Raw genomic sequence first — 14,020 nt, forward strand, 5'->3', positions numbered from 1 at the left:
TTTTTGTAAAGGGCTTTGTAAATCTTGACCCTCTCCCTTTTGGGAAGGGGGGGCTCATCTGTTCTATACCCAAGTAGAGTCTCCAATGGCCTTGGGGAGCCTTACTTCCAACGAGGATTAGAGTCTTGTTTCTTATACTCTTCGGCTCATGATACCCCATTAAACACCTGGTGCCCCTGGGACAATTTACTCATAACAGGTTGGAGTCTAGGGTCTCCTCCAAAGGGAGAGGAAAAATAATACTCAGTGTAAACTCTATAAGTCTTTATCTCCTTCACACAGAAGAAATGTTCAACACAAACCACTCAGATGGACGGACACAGTGACTTCAGCAGGACAGGAGTAACTTTTGCTATGCTCCTCAGGAGGTTATTACTTAAAACCTCATGTGATGGGGCAACTAGGTAGTGCAGTGGATAGAGCACCGGCCCTGGAGTCAGGAGGACCTGAGTTAAAATCCAGCCTCAGACACTTAACACTAGCTGTGTGACCCTGGGCAAGTCACTTAACCCCAATTGCCTCACCAAAAAACCAAACAAAAACCTCATGTGATCACAGAATTTTGCTGAGTAGTCATTTTACATTTTGCTTTGGCTACAGAGTGAACTCGTTAAATATTTAAAAGGAAAAGCAAGCAGTACATTAATAAAGACCTACAGTTCCATGCAGGAGCCTGTTTCTGTTATAACACCTGTCCCAAGGCCTTTGCCATTGTCTCCTCATTGGTGAAGAGGAATGCCTTGGGGCATTTTAACAAGAAATGGCCATTTTATCTCATATTTCAAAAGGGGGGGGAAAGTGTTATTTATTATTAGTGGAAGGACAAAAAAAAATGGTATTCTTGCCTGTGCAGGGGGGATGCTGGATATTTCTGAGCGGAGGGCCTGGGTGTGAATTCCCCTTTCTCCCTCTAGCTCAGGGTCACTCACTTGCCCAGGGGGCCTTTGCCCACACTGACCTCAAACCCCCCCCCCCCCCTTCCCTGCCTTTCCTTCGAGGATGCTCGTGGTCCTCGGGGATCCCTCCCGGTGGGGCCTGTTTACATCATGCATCGGGCTGGAGGGCCCTGTCCTTGGTAACCCCAGCGCTTGACACAATGCCTGGTATATAGTAGGTGCTTAATTAGTGCTTCTCGCCTGGACTCAGTTTCTTTATCGGGCTAGTTAATGGGGAGGCCAGGGGTCCCAAGGTTCCAGGGCCAGGAAGACCTGTTCTCCAGTTCTCTTAGCCCAGGGTCCCCGGCCCCACCCTTGGCCCAGTCAGCCCAGTCTAGAAGAAGGGCTGTGCGCATGGGTGGGGCTTGGGGTGGGTGAGCCTCTGGCCTTGCCCGAGGAGAAGCTACCCAACCCGAACCTCCCGGAGCTCGATCTGGGCTCGGGCTGACACCGCCCCTTCCAGCGACCGTTTCCCCGGGTCTGGCACGCCCCCGCGAGATCGATGAGCAGACTCTCCAATGGGAATTCGAGGGCTCGGCAGAGCGGCAAATCAAGCCGCAGAGGAGGCGGGGCCAGGCGAAGGAGGTGGGGACCAGGAAGAAGGCGCCGGGAGGAGGGGGGGAAGAGGAGGGAGGAGGACTTTGACTCCTGCTGAAGCAAAGAGGTGATGGGGTCGTCTGGGTTCCTCTTTACTTTCCCTTCCCCGGGCCGGGGACCCTTCCTGTGCCCGGAGGCACCTACCTCTGGGTTCTCCTTTCAGTGGGGTAAGGTGGGTTGGAGGAGTCTCATTAAGGACTTGGGGATCCTCCTACCTCCTTCCCCATCCCGCTTGGGTGCTTGGACCCGAGACTTTGCCCCTTCCTTTCTTGGGCGTGAAACGGGGGTCAGGTCGTTCGGTTTCCTTCTCGGACCCCACTCCCCCTTCCAAGCACTAAGATACGCTTAGAGGTCTCCTGTGCCTGTTCCCTCACCCCTCGCGCCCGGGGTCCTTCCTCTCCCAGCCCAAGGAATGTGGGTGCCGGGTGGAGAAATGGGAACCCCCGAATTCCTGGGCTTTACCTCGCCTAGCTCGTCTGCCAGCTGTGCCCAGAGGTGGGGGCGGGGCGGGAGGAGAAAGGGGAAGGGTTAGAGGATCCCCCCCCCCCCCACTATTGAAGAAACAGGATAGGGTCTTCTCCAAAAGTTAGCAGAGAAGGGGCCCCGTGGAGTTGGGGGGACGGGATCAACCCCTGACAGTTGGGGTGGGGGAGGCTGGTTCCCACCCAGTCCAGCCCCTTCCTGACCTTCAGCTGTTTTTCTTGTCTCTTCTTTCCTTGTAGGGAACAGAATATTGGAGTATGTGGGACCCCAATGCAGGTAGGTGTATGGGAGGGTGTGCTGTACCCCCATTTCTTTTCTACCCTTAATTTAGAAGGGCTCCACAGAGGTGGGGAGATGTGGTTGTCTATGCTCTTTTTCTCCCTCTCATGAAGCAAAGTTCCTCCCTTTCCCTTATTGCACCCCAACACACAAGACTTCCCTCTTTTGAGCTCAGCTCATTTCCTCTTCCCTTTACCTTCTTTCTCCTTCCCATCTTCCTTCCCCCCTTTTTGCTAACCTCCATATTGCCTGAAGGAAGAGGGGGCAATGAAAGTACTGGAGTCCCTTCTTCACCACTTGTTTTGGTTGTAAAAGAGGCTGGACCTTGCTGATACTATCTTATTTTCTGCTTCTCTCCCCATCTAGGACAGCCAGGGATGTACCCTCCTGGGGCTCCTATGCCCCCTTCAACTTCTGGGTGCCCTGGGGTTACCAACCCCATTCACCCACCATCAACCAATCCTGCATACCCTCCAGGTACCTTTCCTACTCCGCCTGGCTGTTTCCCAGGGAATCCAGTTTATCCTCCTGGTAATGCTTTTGGTCCTGGGCAGCAGCCAGGGTACCCGGGCTGCCCACCCCCAGGTCCCTACCCACCTCCTTGCCCTGGTATGCCTTCTGTGAATCCCTTGGCCCCAGGGGTAGTGGCGCCAGGTATAGTGATGGATAAGAAGATGAGGAAGAAGATGAAGAAGGCTCATAAGAAAATGCATAAACATCACAAACATGGCAAGGTGAGTTTCTCTGGTAGCTTTGCTGGGGTTGGGATGGGGAGCATATTATCAGCATCCCCGGCACAGGGGAGTTTGAGGCATGGTCTGATGGCTTTGCCTTCCACTGGATTTGCCTTCTCTATTGCCTTCCATCCATCCGTGCTGTGAGTGTAGACTAGTGGGGAGAGCATGTTGGCCTTGGAACCCAGGCATAGAAACTGGGTAAGAATCCTGCCTCTTAGTACTTCCCTAACTCTAAGTGAGTTCCTTCACTCCTTTAAGTCTCAGTTTCTTGAGGAAAATAAAGTGGTTGGCATCGGGAATCACTGAAGTCCCTTCCTTTCAGCTCTAAACCCCTGAGTTCATGGATAACCTTTGGCAAGTGTCTCAGATTATCTGGCTTTTCATTGTTTCTAGCTTTATAGGATGGATAAGTGATCCACACCCTCCCAGAGTGCTGAGGCACAGCATCTACATATGATTAATTAGTTTTGTCCTTCCAACTTTGTAACTGAATACCTGGGGCCAGACTCCTATCTCTTCTCTCCTTCATCTTAGTTATTCTAGCTAGTTGATAGAGCACTGGAGTCAGGAGGCCTTGACTTCAGATTTGGCCTCAGACACTTGATACTTACTAGCTATTTGACCCCGAACAAGTCACTTAACACCAAATGCCTTTAAAAAAAAATCCAGGGGCGGCTAGGTGGTGCAGTGGATAAAGCACCGGCCCTGGATTCAGGAGGACCTGAGTTCAAATCCGGCCTCAGACACTTGACACTTACTAGCTGTGTGACCCTGGGCAAGTCACTTAACCCCCATTGCCCTGCAAAAAAAAAAAAATCCAGGGGGCAGTTAGGTGGCGCAATGGCTAAAGCACTGGCCCTGGATTCAGCAGGACCTGAGTTCAAATCCGGCCTCAGACACTTGACACTTACTGTGACCCTGGGCAAGTCACTTAACTCCCATTGCCCTGCAAAAAACAAACAAACAAACAAAACAGCCATCCCGGGCCATCTCCAGCTGTCCTGATGTATATCTTGCCACTGGACCCAAATGGTTCTGGAGAAGAGAGTTGGTGACCTTGCACAAATCTCCCTCACTTAAATCCAATTCACTGAAAGTCATGACGTCACCCCATTGTCATGGTCCTCCTTGAGAATGAAGGATAAACAACAACAAAAGTTATTCTAGTATAATCTAAAGAAAGCTAGCTAAAACTGCAGCTTGGAAAAATCTGCCTTGGTCACTTACTGGCTGTGTGGCCCTGGGCAAGTTCTTTAACCTTTCTGAGCCTCAGTTCCCTCATCTGTAAAATGTGGTTAAAAATACCTACTGCAGGGGCAGCTTGGTGGTACAGTGGATAGAGCACCGGCCCTGGATTCAGGAGTACCTAAGTTCAAATCCGGCCTCAGACACTTAACACTAGCTGTGTGACCCTGGGCAAGTCATTTAACCCCAATTGCCTCACTTAAAACCAAAACAAAACAAAAAAACCCCAAAAAATACCTACTGCACTTACCTCATAGTGTTGTGAGACTCAAATAAGATTTTTTAAAATGTACTTTATGGACCTCAAAGCACATCAGCTGTTATTAGGTAATAATAAGGGGCCTTGGAAACTGAGACTTCAAGGGGTTAAGTGACTATTCTGACATAAGGTAGCCAGGCCAGAAAAGTCTGGGAATCCAGGATTTCTGATCTCTAACCTTGGGGGCACTGACCATTCGAGCACAGTGTTCCTTAGCAAGGATCAGAGTAGGTCATATGACCATACAGAGGTTTCAAACCAGCCTGGCACAGGGGGAGAGAGAGGAAGATGTAATTGGGGCATGTCTAAATTCACTTCATTCCAGTGGTAGTAGGGGTGCTGCAGAAAGGGAGAGGTAGAAACCACTGGAGAACAACAACTCAGAGCAGCCAATGCTGGAAAATAAATGATTGCCATTGCAGATAATGGTATAAAGGAGCTATGCATGTAGGCAATCCAGATTAGATAATAACCCACATTTTTATAGCACTATACAGTTTGCAAAGCACTTTCTATGTGTCTTCTTTTTATACCCCATTACTTTCCGCCTAGGTCTAAGTTACTTGGGTACAAATAGGGGGTCACCTTCATTTATGTGCGTTGCCTGTACCTAAGGTGCTAGGAGCTATTCATTGCTTCAATTCTTCAACAATCATTTATTTGCCAATTGACTTCTGCTTTAACAACATGTTCTATGCCTTCCTCAAAGAGGCTCCCCCTTACTGATCCTCATCATGAGACCCCTTGATTGAGAACTGGAAGAGAGGGAGGCACCTCATTCCAAATGAAATTAATGAAAATCCCCTGCAACAACATGGGTTGCCTTTAAGTACTGTTGTAGCAATAATTGCAGAGGGAGAAACTTGTTTTTAATGTATTGGAGACAAAGCTTTAGGTGCACCTTGAATGGGAGGGTACATGCTAGATAGATGGGGAATGGGGTGGGGCTTCATGGGGTCAGAGTTCAAAATCTGATAATATCTCCTCTCCACTTTCCCATTCCCCTCGCAGCATTCTTCCTCCTCCTCCTCTTCCAGCAGTGACTCTGACTGAATCCTGGGCCCTCCTCCCCCCAAGTCACACCACCCCAGCTCTCTCATCAAGCTTTGGACGCCATATTGTGCTGGGGGAAGATAGCCCTGCAGTCCCAACCTCAGCCCAATCCCATTCACCCTTTGCTCCAATTGGGTGGTGAAGTGAGGAAAGGATCCCTATTGGCCTGAGGAAGTCAATTTTCTTACCTACTAGATTGAATCATTGAGGGACAATGTTTTCTGAAGATGTATGTTCTTTGAGCCAAATGCTGAAGACCATTTTGGTATCTTGAAAATGTGATTTTTAAAAATTTCCTTTGTAATTTGTGTGGGAGAAGGGGGAAAAGGGGTATGTGTCATTACCATGGAAGTTGGTCTGGATATGGTAGTCTTAATGGAATGTGGGAACTACATTTCCCAGCAGACTGTGCAGTCTACTCAGCCCACTGCCTTCTGGGAAAGAGAGTTCCTTTGAATACGATAGTGTGGGTGCCATTTTGGAAACTCATTTCTTGGTGAGCTCTTTTCATCCCAATCATTCTCTGGTCTCACTCTGTTTCTCTCTCTCACTGTGCTTCCCAATAAAGCTGTTTATCCCAGTCTCCTTTCATCTGTGCCAGTATCTTGGGCTGTTTTCAGCAAGTTCTATTGCTTTTACTGCCCCTTTTCTACAACCCTTCCTTAAAGGAGTCACAATCTAGCCTACGGACCAGAGCATCAGTGAGGAGGTACCTTATTGTCACCATGTTTGTTTCCTGAATGGAAATTCACCAAGTGCCTTCCCCTTCCAGGATGGGTGCAGGCTAAGTTGAGTCCTTTTTGCTGATGCAGCTGTTTTTGAGGAATAGGGGTGAAGCAGAATGGGAATCCAGGGGTGCAGTTAGAGACAAAAATGGGTATGGTAATGGGCTCTTTTGTTCCAAAAGAGGAAGTCTGATCTTCCCTTTGTTGAAGACATTCAGCCTCCCCCACCGCCTGTAATTCATGCTGGACCCTTCAAACTGACTTCTCTCTCAGACCTGTGAAAATCTATTGATTGGTACAGCTCTCTCCATAGTAAAATAAGCCTGGCTATGTCTAGCCTGCTGGTGTTTTCCTAGGAAGCTGTGTCCTGGACATCTGAAGGCGTACAGCTGAAGGGAGGAGGAGATAGTTGCAGCCCCCGCCAAGCTAATGAGAGGGCCAGAATACAGGCCCAGACACAGCAGCAGACAAAATAAGGACAGACCTACTGTATGGTTTTATCCATCACGTGACAGAGGAGGATTTAGGAGGATGGGATGTCTGTACTGAAATGCCTCCAGGTAGAGAGAAGTCCTGGATTAAGCATACAAAGGGGAAGGATGGAAGGTGGCATCCCAGGCCAGAACACCTCAATGCAAAGGTTCATGTTTCAGAGAGGATGCAATATTTGTGGCAGAAGGGATAGGTTTGCCCAGCTGAAATAGAGAAACAGGATGTGTGGGGTGGGGGGGGGAGGAGTGGGGGATGGGAGCCCTGCAGGTTACTGAAAAAGGGAGTAGGCCACCTCAATGACCTCTAAGTCCATGATCTTATGACTTCAGCTGACATCACCATGAAGCCTGTGATTTAACAGGGGCAGGGAGTAGGGGGTGGGGGGAGTGCAGAAGAGGCAGCAGTAAAGTCATCTCTCCCATCTTAAATTTCCTTTACCTCCTTCACTTTCCTTCCATTGTAGCATAGTCATATACATTTGTGATCTCCCCTCCTATTAGAGTGTAAGCCCCTCATGGGTCTGTATCTTGTCTTACCTTTCTTCTAGTACCTAGCCCAATAACCTCTCATACAGCAAGGTGCTGAATAACTGTTCATTGAGGGTTTGGACTAATTCATTGAAGTAAGACCAATACTGATTGAGTATTAACAGTAGTTAGGGCAGCTCCCAAACCAAACAGTCAGTCCCTTCACGGGGGGGGGGGGGGGGGGGGGGGGGGGGGGGGGGGGACGACGATGGGAGCAACAGTATTAGAATGAGGCCCATAGGGGAGAGAGAGCTAGTTACATGGTAATATCTTAGCAACAAGAAGAGAACCCTGTTCCTTCTGAGCCCACAGAACAGCGGTTAGATCTAAGGAATTCGAGTGAGAGAACTGGGCTTGGACAAAATGCATCCCGGCAGATCATTGTAGAGATTCTTCCTTTATTCCTATGCCAATTGTGACACGGTTAGACTCCTATGTTCTGTAGCTTCCTGTTGGCTTAATTTTGATTTCCAAAGCCTGGGCCCTTTTTTCAGGGGTCACAGCTGGATTTATTTTTTGCTTTTCTAATAGTTTTCCTCTCAAATTCTCTATTATCTCATTTCCTCCTCTGCAGACCTCTTCCTTTTCCAGAGAAGGAAAAGAGACAAGATGGACGCAGTAATAGGGAGATATGGAGAGCACAGAGAGAAATGTCCAGATTGAGAGGAACAGAGCCAGAGATAGAGATTAAGCTGTGTGTCATGTGAGAAAGCTACATAATGAGAGAAACAGAGGATGGCAGGGAAGAGGGACACAAAAGAATTCTCTAAAAGAAATACAGGATCCAGAGATGCTGCCCTCCTCCCACTACCTTTCCCCATCTTGTGCTCCCCAAGATTTTTTTCCCCTTCTAGGGACAGCACTGCAGTGTCTCCAACTACAAAAAAGAGGGCTGTGGTTCTCCTTCAGTGGTCCTCAAACGCTCTTATTTAATTGTGCCACCTACTCATTCTCCCCTTAGGCTTCTGATTGCTCTGACTTTGGTTCCTCCCTACCAAAGAAAGTGCTTCATGATTTTCACTGTGTTGAGAAATGGCAAATTTAGGAAGGTTTTTGTGAGACTTGAAGAGTAGACAGTTTAGCCTTGGGGTAATGGGGAATATGTCCCTTATCAGTTTGCTTTGCCTCTGGCAAGACAAGCCAAAGTGACCTTGGGTAAATCACTCATCTGTCCAATTTAGCCCCTCTTTTCCATAAACATTTGTAGGAAGCCTGTAATTTCATCCCTGTCCTAGGAGTTGTTTTTAGTTATATATGTCTACCCCCTCCCCAACCCCCTTACCCTTTTCTATTCCCCTCCCCACTCCAACCCCCAACTGGCAAGGTCCAAGATTGAAGCTTTATCATTGTTGGTATAGGAAGCAAAATTGATCGGGAGGAATTTATTTCAACAAATTTTGGTGAATTTCAGTTCCTCACCTTTATTAAACACTAGTACAAAGCATATCCTAGACACTGGGATTACACAGATGCATTATTATTCCTTCAGAAGCTTAAAATTTCATTGGAGGAAGGGAATGAGACATACAGAAGGGACTAGGCACAAGTGAGGAATGATTGATTAATTGTATCAGAGAAGTCAAAGCATGAGTGCTGATGGGGTTTGGGGTCAATCCTAGGGGGATTAGAGAAGCCTTCATGGAAGAGAAGGCTGAATTAGGCCTAGATTGAGAAAAAGGATTTCAAAAGGTTGGCATGGGGGTAGATTTCTATCAGATTCTCTTACAATCTCTTCTAAGCATAGGTAAATTGATGGAGGTAGGATGAAATGGAGCCAGAGGGGAAAGCACTCACAATTTGTTTGAGTTTTAGTTGCTTCAGCGTAGAATTCCTGAAGGAGAATGTCACAAGATAGGTTAGTGTATAGGGAGCCAGAACATGAAAGGGACTGGGAAGGATAAGAATTTTGTATTTTAGGCAATAATAATACCACCTGAGGTTTATATATGGCTCTTTCTGGTTGACAAGTCAATTTCCATTCATTACTTTATTTCAGTGTCTTTTGGAAAAGGTGGCGAGATGTGAGTTAGATGATAGGAGAATTAGATGGTTCAGGATTGGTTAAATGACAAGAGCCAAAGTACGGTGATTGATGTCAGGTTCAATGGAAAGAGGGCTAAATTTGGAGGTAGAGGAATGGATTACTCTCAAGCAAGTCATTTAATTTCTTGCCAGGCCTCAATTTCCTTATTTGTAAAATGAACAGACCTCTCAGGCTCCTGTCAGCATTAAGTCTGTGATCCCAAGAGGAGAGAGCTCGTTCATGGAGTAAGCCAGGGATCTCTTGCTGGCCCTATGTTGAATGAAAGCATGGGTGACATAAAGCTAGGGGGATAGCCAATACAACAGATGGTAGTTTCACAAAATAACTTTACAGGTTAGAATGATGATAAGCCAAATCTAATAAATCGAAATTTAAAAGGGATAAATGCAAATTCTATATTTTGGTCCACAAAATCAATCAAACACTAGATGGAGGGGGGAACACAGAAATTTTGGACTATAAATTGATAAAAAAAAAGATCTGGAGGTTTTAGTAGACTACAAGCTTAATATAATTCAACAACCAAAAAATTATATGATAATAGGTTACATCAATACAAGTATAGTACCCAGAACGAGGGAGGTGATGTTCCTACTAGACGCTTGCCTTGGTCAGAATGCATCTGGAATATTATAGTTCAATCTGAGGGTCACATTTAGGAAAGGAATTGGGAGCAATTCCAGAAGAGGGTCATGAGGATGATGAGAGGACTGGGAACTGCACATAGAATTACTGGGTTCATTTTCATGAACACTCCAGAGCTCTGTCATTGGTCTTGTGCTGCTCATCCTTCTTATCTGTGACTTGAATGAAGGCATGGATAGCATGGTTACCAGATGGGCAGATGTTGAGTTGGAAGAAGACTGGACAGATGTGTTCAAGTATTAGGAGAGCTGTCAAAAGCAGGAGGAATCAGGACCTGTTCTACTTCTTCTGGCCTAGTGGGTAGAACCAAGAGCAGTGGACGCAAGTTGCAAGTGATGCTGTTTTGGCTCTGTTACCTGAGAGTGAAGTATGCTGCCCAAGGAGGTAGTGAGTTTCCCATCATTAGTGGTCTTTGAGCAGAAGCTACAGAACCACTTGTCACAGGTGTTTATAAAGGGGATCGCCATCTGGCTTAGGGGTGCGCTAGGTGAAATGACTCTGAAGGAGATTCTGTGGCTCTATAATGGGGGACGACATGATATGTTTTGAGCTGGCAATTGGAACATTGAGCTGGTACATCAGGAAAATGAATTTGACTGCAGCCATGTGGAACTGGGGCGAGAAGAGACTGGAGGCGGGAGGCCACTGACGAGGCTATTGCAGTTTTCAAAAATCTGAACTATATAGTGGCAGTGAGAGTAGAAAAGAAGAGACAGATTTTAAAGAGAGTGCTGAGAAAAAGGACTGGAGCTGATTGGTTGTTGAGGATTAGAGAGGAGCAAGAGGGAAGAGGCAAGGATGACTGTGATGTGGTTTTTTTGGTGAGGCAATTGGGGTTAAGTGACTTAACCAGGGTCACACAGCTACTAAGTGTTAAATGTCTGAGGCCGGATTTGAACTCAGTTCCTCCTGAATTCAGGGCCAGCACTCTATCCACTTTGCCATGTAGCTGCCCCCAACCGTGATATTTTGACTAAGAACAGTAATGTCATTAACAGAAACTGGAAAGGTAGGGGACAGGTTTTTGAAGGCACTATGGTGATTTGAACCTGCTGAGTTTCAGCTAGCCCTGAAACATGTGGAGATGGCAAATGTGATAGTTGGAAACAGGAGAAGGGAACAGGGAAAGATTTAGAAGTCATCTACCACAGGAGTGAATGTAACCATCAAGGAAGACAATGTGAAGGAGTAAAAGGGTTTGGGCTTGCTTGCCCTTTATGGAACAAGAGGAAGCAGAGATACCAGCAAAGGATCAAATGGAAGTTTTCAGAGGAAGAGGAGTGTCACAGAAACTAAGGGACAGAGAAAGATGGAGCACTGCAGCACTGCAGAAATGAGCGAATTGGGAAAGAGCTGAAGAAGACTGAGATTCTAAGCTTGGATGATAAAGTGACACATCAATCAACAAGCATTTGACTACCTACTGTGTGCCAAGCACGATAATAAGTGCTGGAGATATAAAGAAAGGAAAAAACCCACCAATCTCTGCCTTCAAAGAGCTGACATTCTAATAGAAGCAACAATTACCTACAAACAAGATCTATGTGTGCACTGGGGATGATCTCCGAAGGCACTAGCATCAAGGAGGACAGGGAAAAGCTTCTTTTTTTCTTTTTTTGGGTGAGACAATTTAGGTTAAGTGACTTGCCCAGGGTCACACAGCTAGTGTCAAGTGTCTGAGGCTGGATTTGAACTCAGGTCCTCCTGAATCCAGGGCCAGCACTCTATCCACTGCACCACCTAGCTGCCTCAGCAGGGAAAGGCTTCTTGAACAAGGTGAGATTTTAGCTAAGATTTAAAGGAAGCCAGTAGGGAGAGATGAGGAGGCAGAGCACTTCTGGCACAGGGGACAAGCCAGTGAAAATTCACCAAGGCAGGAGATGGTGTGTCTTGTTCAAGGAACATCCAGGAGTCCAGTGTCACTGGATCAAAGAATACTTGGAGGAGAGTAAGGTATAAGACTGGAAAGGTATGAAGGGGTAAGATTACAGATGAAGAGCTTTAAGACCCAAATGGAGGATTTTATATTTTAGCCTGGAGGTAAAAGGGAGTTGTTGGATTTATTGTAGGGGCAGGACTTTGTCGCATCTGCATTTAAAAAGATCAGTTAGATAGCTGAGTACCGGGAAAATTGGAGTGGAAAGAGACTTGATGCAGGGAAACCTTTGTCCAGAAGGCTCTTGAAGCAGTCCAGGCAAAAAGTGATAAGGGCAGTGTTAGAGGACAGAATGGGGTGTAGACTAGAGATGTCGTTCCAAAGATAGAATTGATGGGACTTGGCCCCTGATTAGATGGGATGATGAGAAAGCATGATGAGTCAAGGATGACACCTGGGTTTGGAGCTTAGAGGCCTGGCAGGTTAGTGGGATCTGCAACAAAAATAGGCAAATTAGGAGAAGGGGCAAGTCAAAGAAGATAAGTACTGAGAGCAGCCATTTGAGTGAAAGAAGTAAAGTCAGAATAGGGATGAAGAATTTGAGGAACTGATGTTAAGATGATGCCAAGGAACAGTTTGGGAACTGAGGTCAGGATTCAAGATCTTGGAGGTTGTGCTGATGATGATGTGGTTCACATATGACCATTTCTCTGGGTGGCACAAGTAGAATTCAGATAGAAGTCTTGAAGAGGTGAGGGACTTAAGTTACTGAGAGGCCAGTGTCACCAAAGGGAATGCTTAAGACTCCAAGGGAATAGTAGGGGAGACTAAAAGAATGCTGAATTCACCAAGGAAGGTGGGAGAGGCAGTAGTCCTAGAGAGGTCAGTAGATAGCAGTGATTAGGCTCAGAGAGTATATTTTAATTTGTTGCCTAAACTTGTTAAATTACGGTGTCAGAACAAGGATTTGGGAGGCAGCTAGGTGGCTCAGTGGATAGAGTGCTGGCCCTGGATTCAGGAGGACCTGAGTTCAGATCTGGCCTCAGACACTTGACACTTACTAGCTGTGTGACCCTGGGCAAGTCACTTAACCCTCACTGCCCCCCCCCAAAAAAAAAACAACAAAAAAAGAAAGAACAAGGATTTGGAGGTGTCTACCATGTGATGTGGTATGTATTAGAGAGCTTAGAAGCATTGTAGGGAGTAGTTAGTAATGAGTTGTGCTGAAGGGAAACTTGGTGTTCAGTTAATAGCTTGTTAATAATAATTAATATTTTATGATGCTTAAGGCTTAAAAAGGAAGTAGTGTCAAATGAGCTAGAAGATGAAGAAGAATTTTTGGACTGGTTGTTTGAAAGCCAGTGGAAATGGTTAGGGTTTGCAGAGGGGGAGAGGGACTGGGGAAAGTTTATGTTTAAGAGCATAGAGAGAACTAGTAGGGGAAAAGAGTTTGAGACTAGAGTGGATGAGAGAAATTAGGGAAACAGTTTTATAGGGTATAAATAGAAAGGGACTTGGAGCAAGGAGAAGATGGATATTAGATCTTTTTTGTTTTTGTTTTCCTTTCTTTTTTTTCCCCGGGCAATGAGGGTTAAGTGACTTGCCCAGGGTCACACAGCTAGTAAGTGTCAAGTGTCTGAGGTCGGATTCGAACTCAGGTACTCCTGAATCCAGGGCCAGTGCTTCATCCACTGAGCCACCTAGCTGCCCCCTATTAGCTCTTTTGTGATTTATGCAGTCAGCAGAGATTGCATAAATCACCCTCAGGGTTATAGGTAGGGAGTAAGCTCAATGTCATGCACCACCTTTAGAGCCAGAGGATTTGGGCTCTGCCACTTCATTATTCCCTGGGTGACCTTGGACAAGTCACCTCACTTTCTGAACTTCAGTTTCTTCACTTGCTCAATGAGCAGTCCAACATGATCACTTCCCAGATCTCTTCTTAGATGGCTTCCATCAGTTTGAGTGGAGCTGGGGTGGCACATCTCTTCTTGATCTCTTGGAGAAACAAATACTGGTATTTGGGGAAGCAAATAGGAAAAAGTAATAGAAATAGAACTGGCCTTGCAATGGGAAGATCTGAGTTTGTATTTTGCCCTCAGTTCCTAAGAGCAGTGTGACTA

General features: G+C 46.4%; 1 protein-coding gene across 1 annotated transcript; it reads left to right on the plus strand.

The window, feature by feature from the left end:
• The first annotated feature begins 1,571 nt into the window (after positions 1 to 1,571).
• Positions 1,572 to 6,168, plus strand: PRR13 (proline rich 13). Its single transcript, XM_043964998.1, has 4 exons — positions 1,572 to 1,704; positions 2,255 to 2,291; positions 2,661 to 3,028; positions 5,547 to 6,168. The coding sequence occupies exons 1-4, from the start codon at positions 1,603 to 1,605 to the stop codon at positions 5,586 to 5,588; spliced, it is 549 nt and encodes a 182-aa protein (XP_043820933.1). The 5' UTR covers positions 1,572 to 1,602; the 3' UTR covers positions 5,589 to 6,168.
• Positions 6,169 to 14,020: the final 7,852 nt, after the last annotated feature.

The sequence above is a fragment of the Dromiciops gliroides genome, chromosome 5, assembly GCF_019393635.1.
Source record: "Dromiciops gliroides isolate mDroGli1 chromosome 5, mDroGli1.pri, whole genome shotgun sequence".
In the NCBI taxonomy this organism is placed as follows: domain Eukaryota; kingdom Metazoa; phylum Chordata; class Mammalia; order Microbiotheria; family Microbiotheriidae; genus Dromiciops; species Dromiciops gliroides.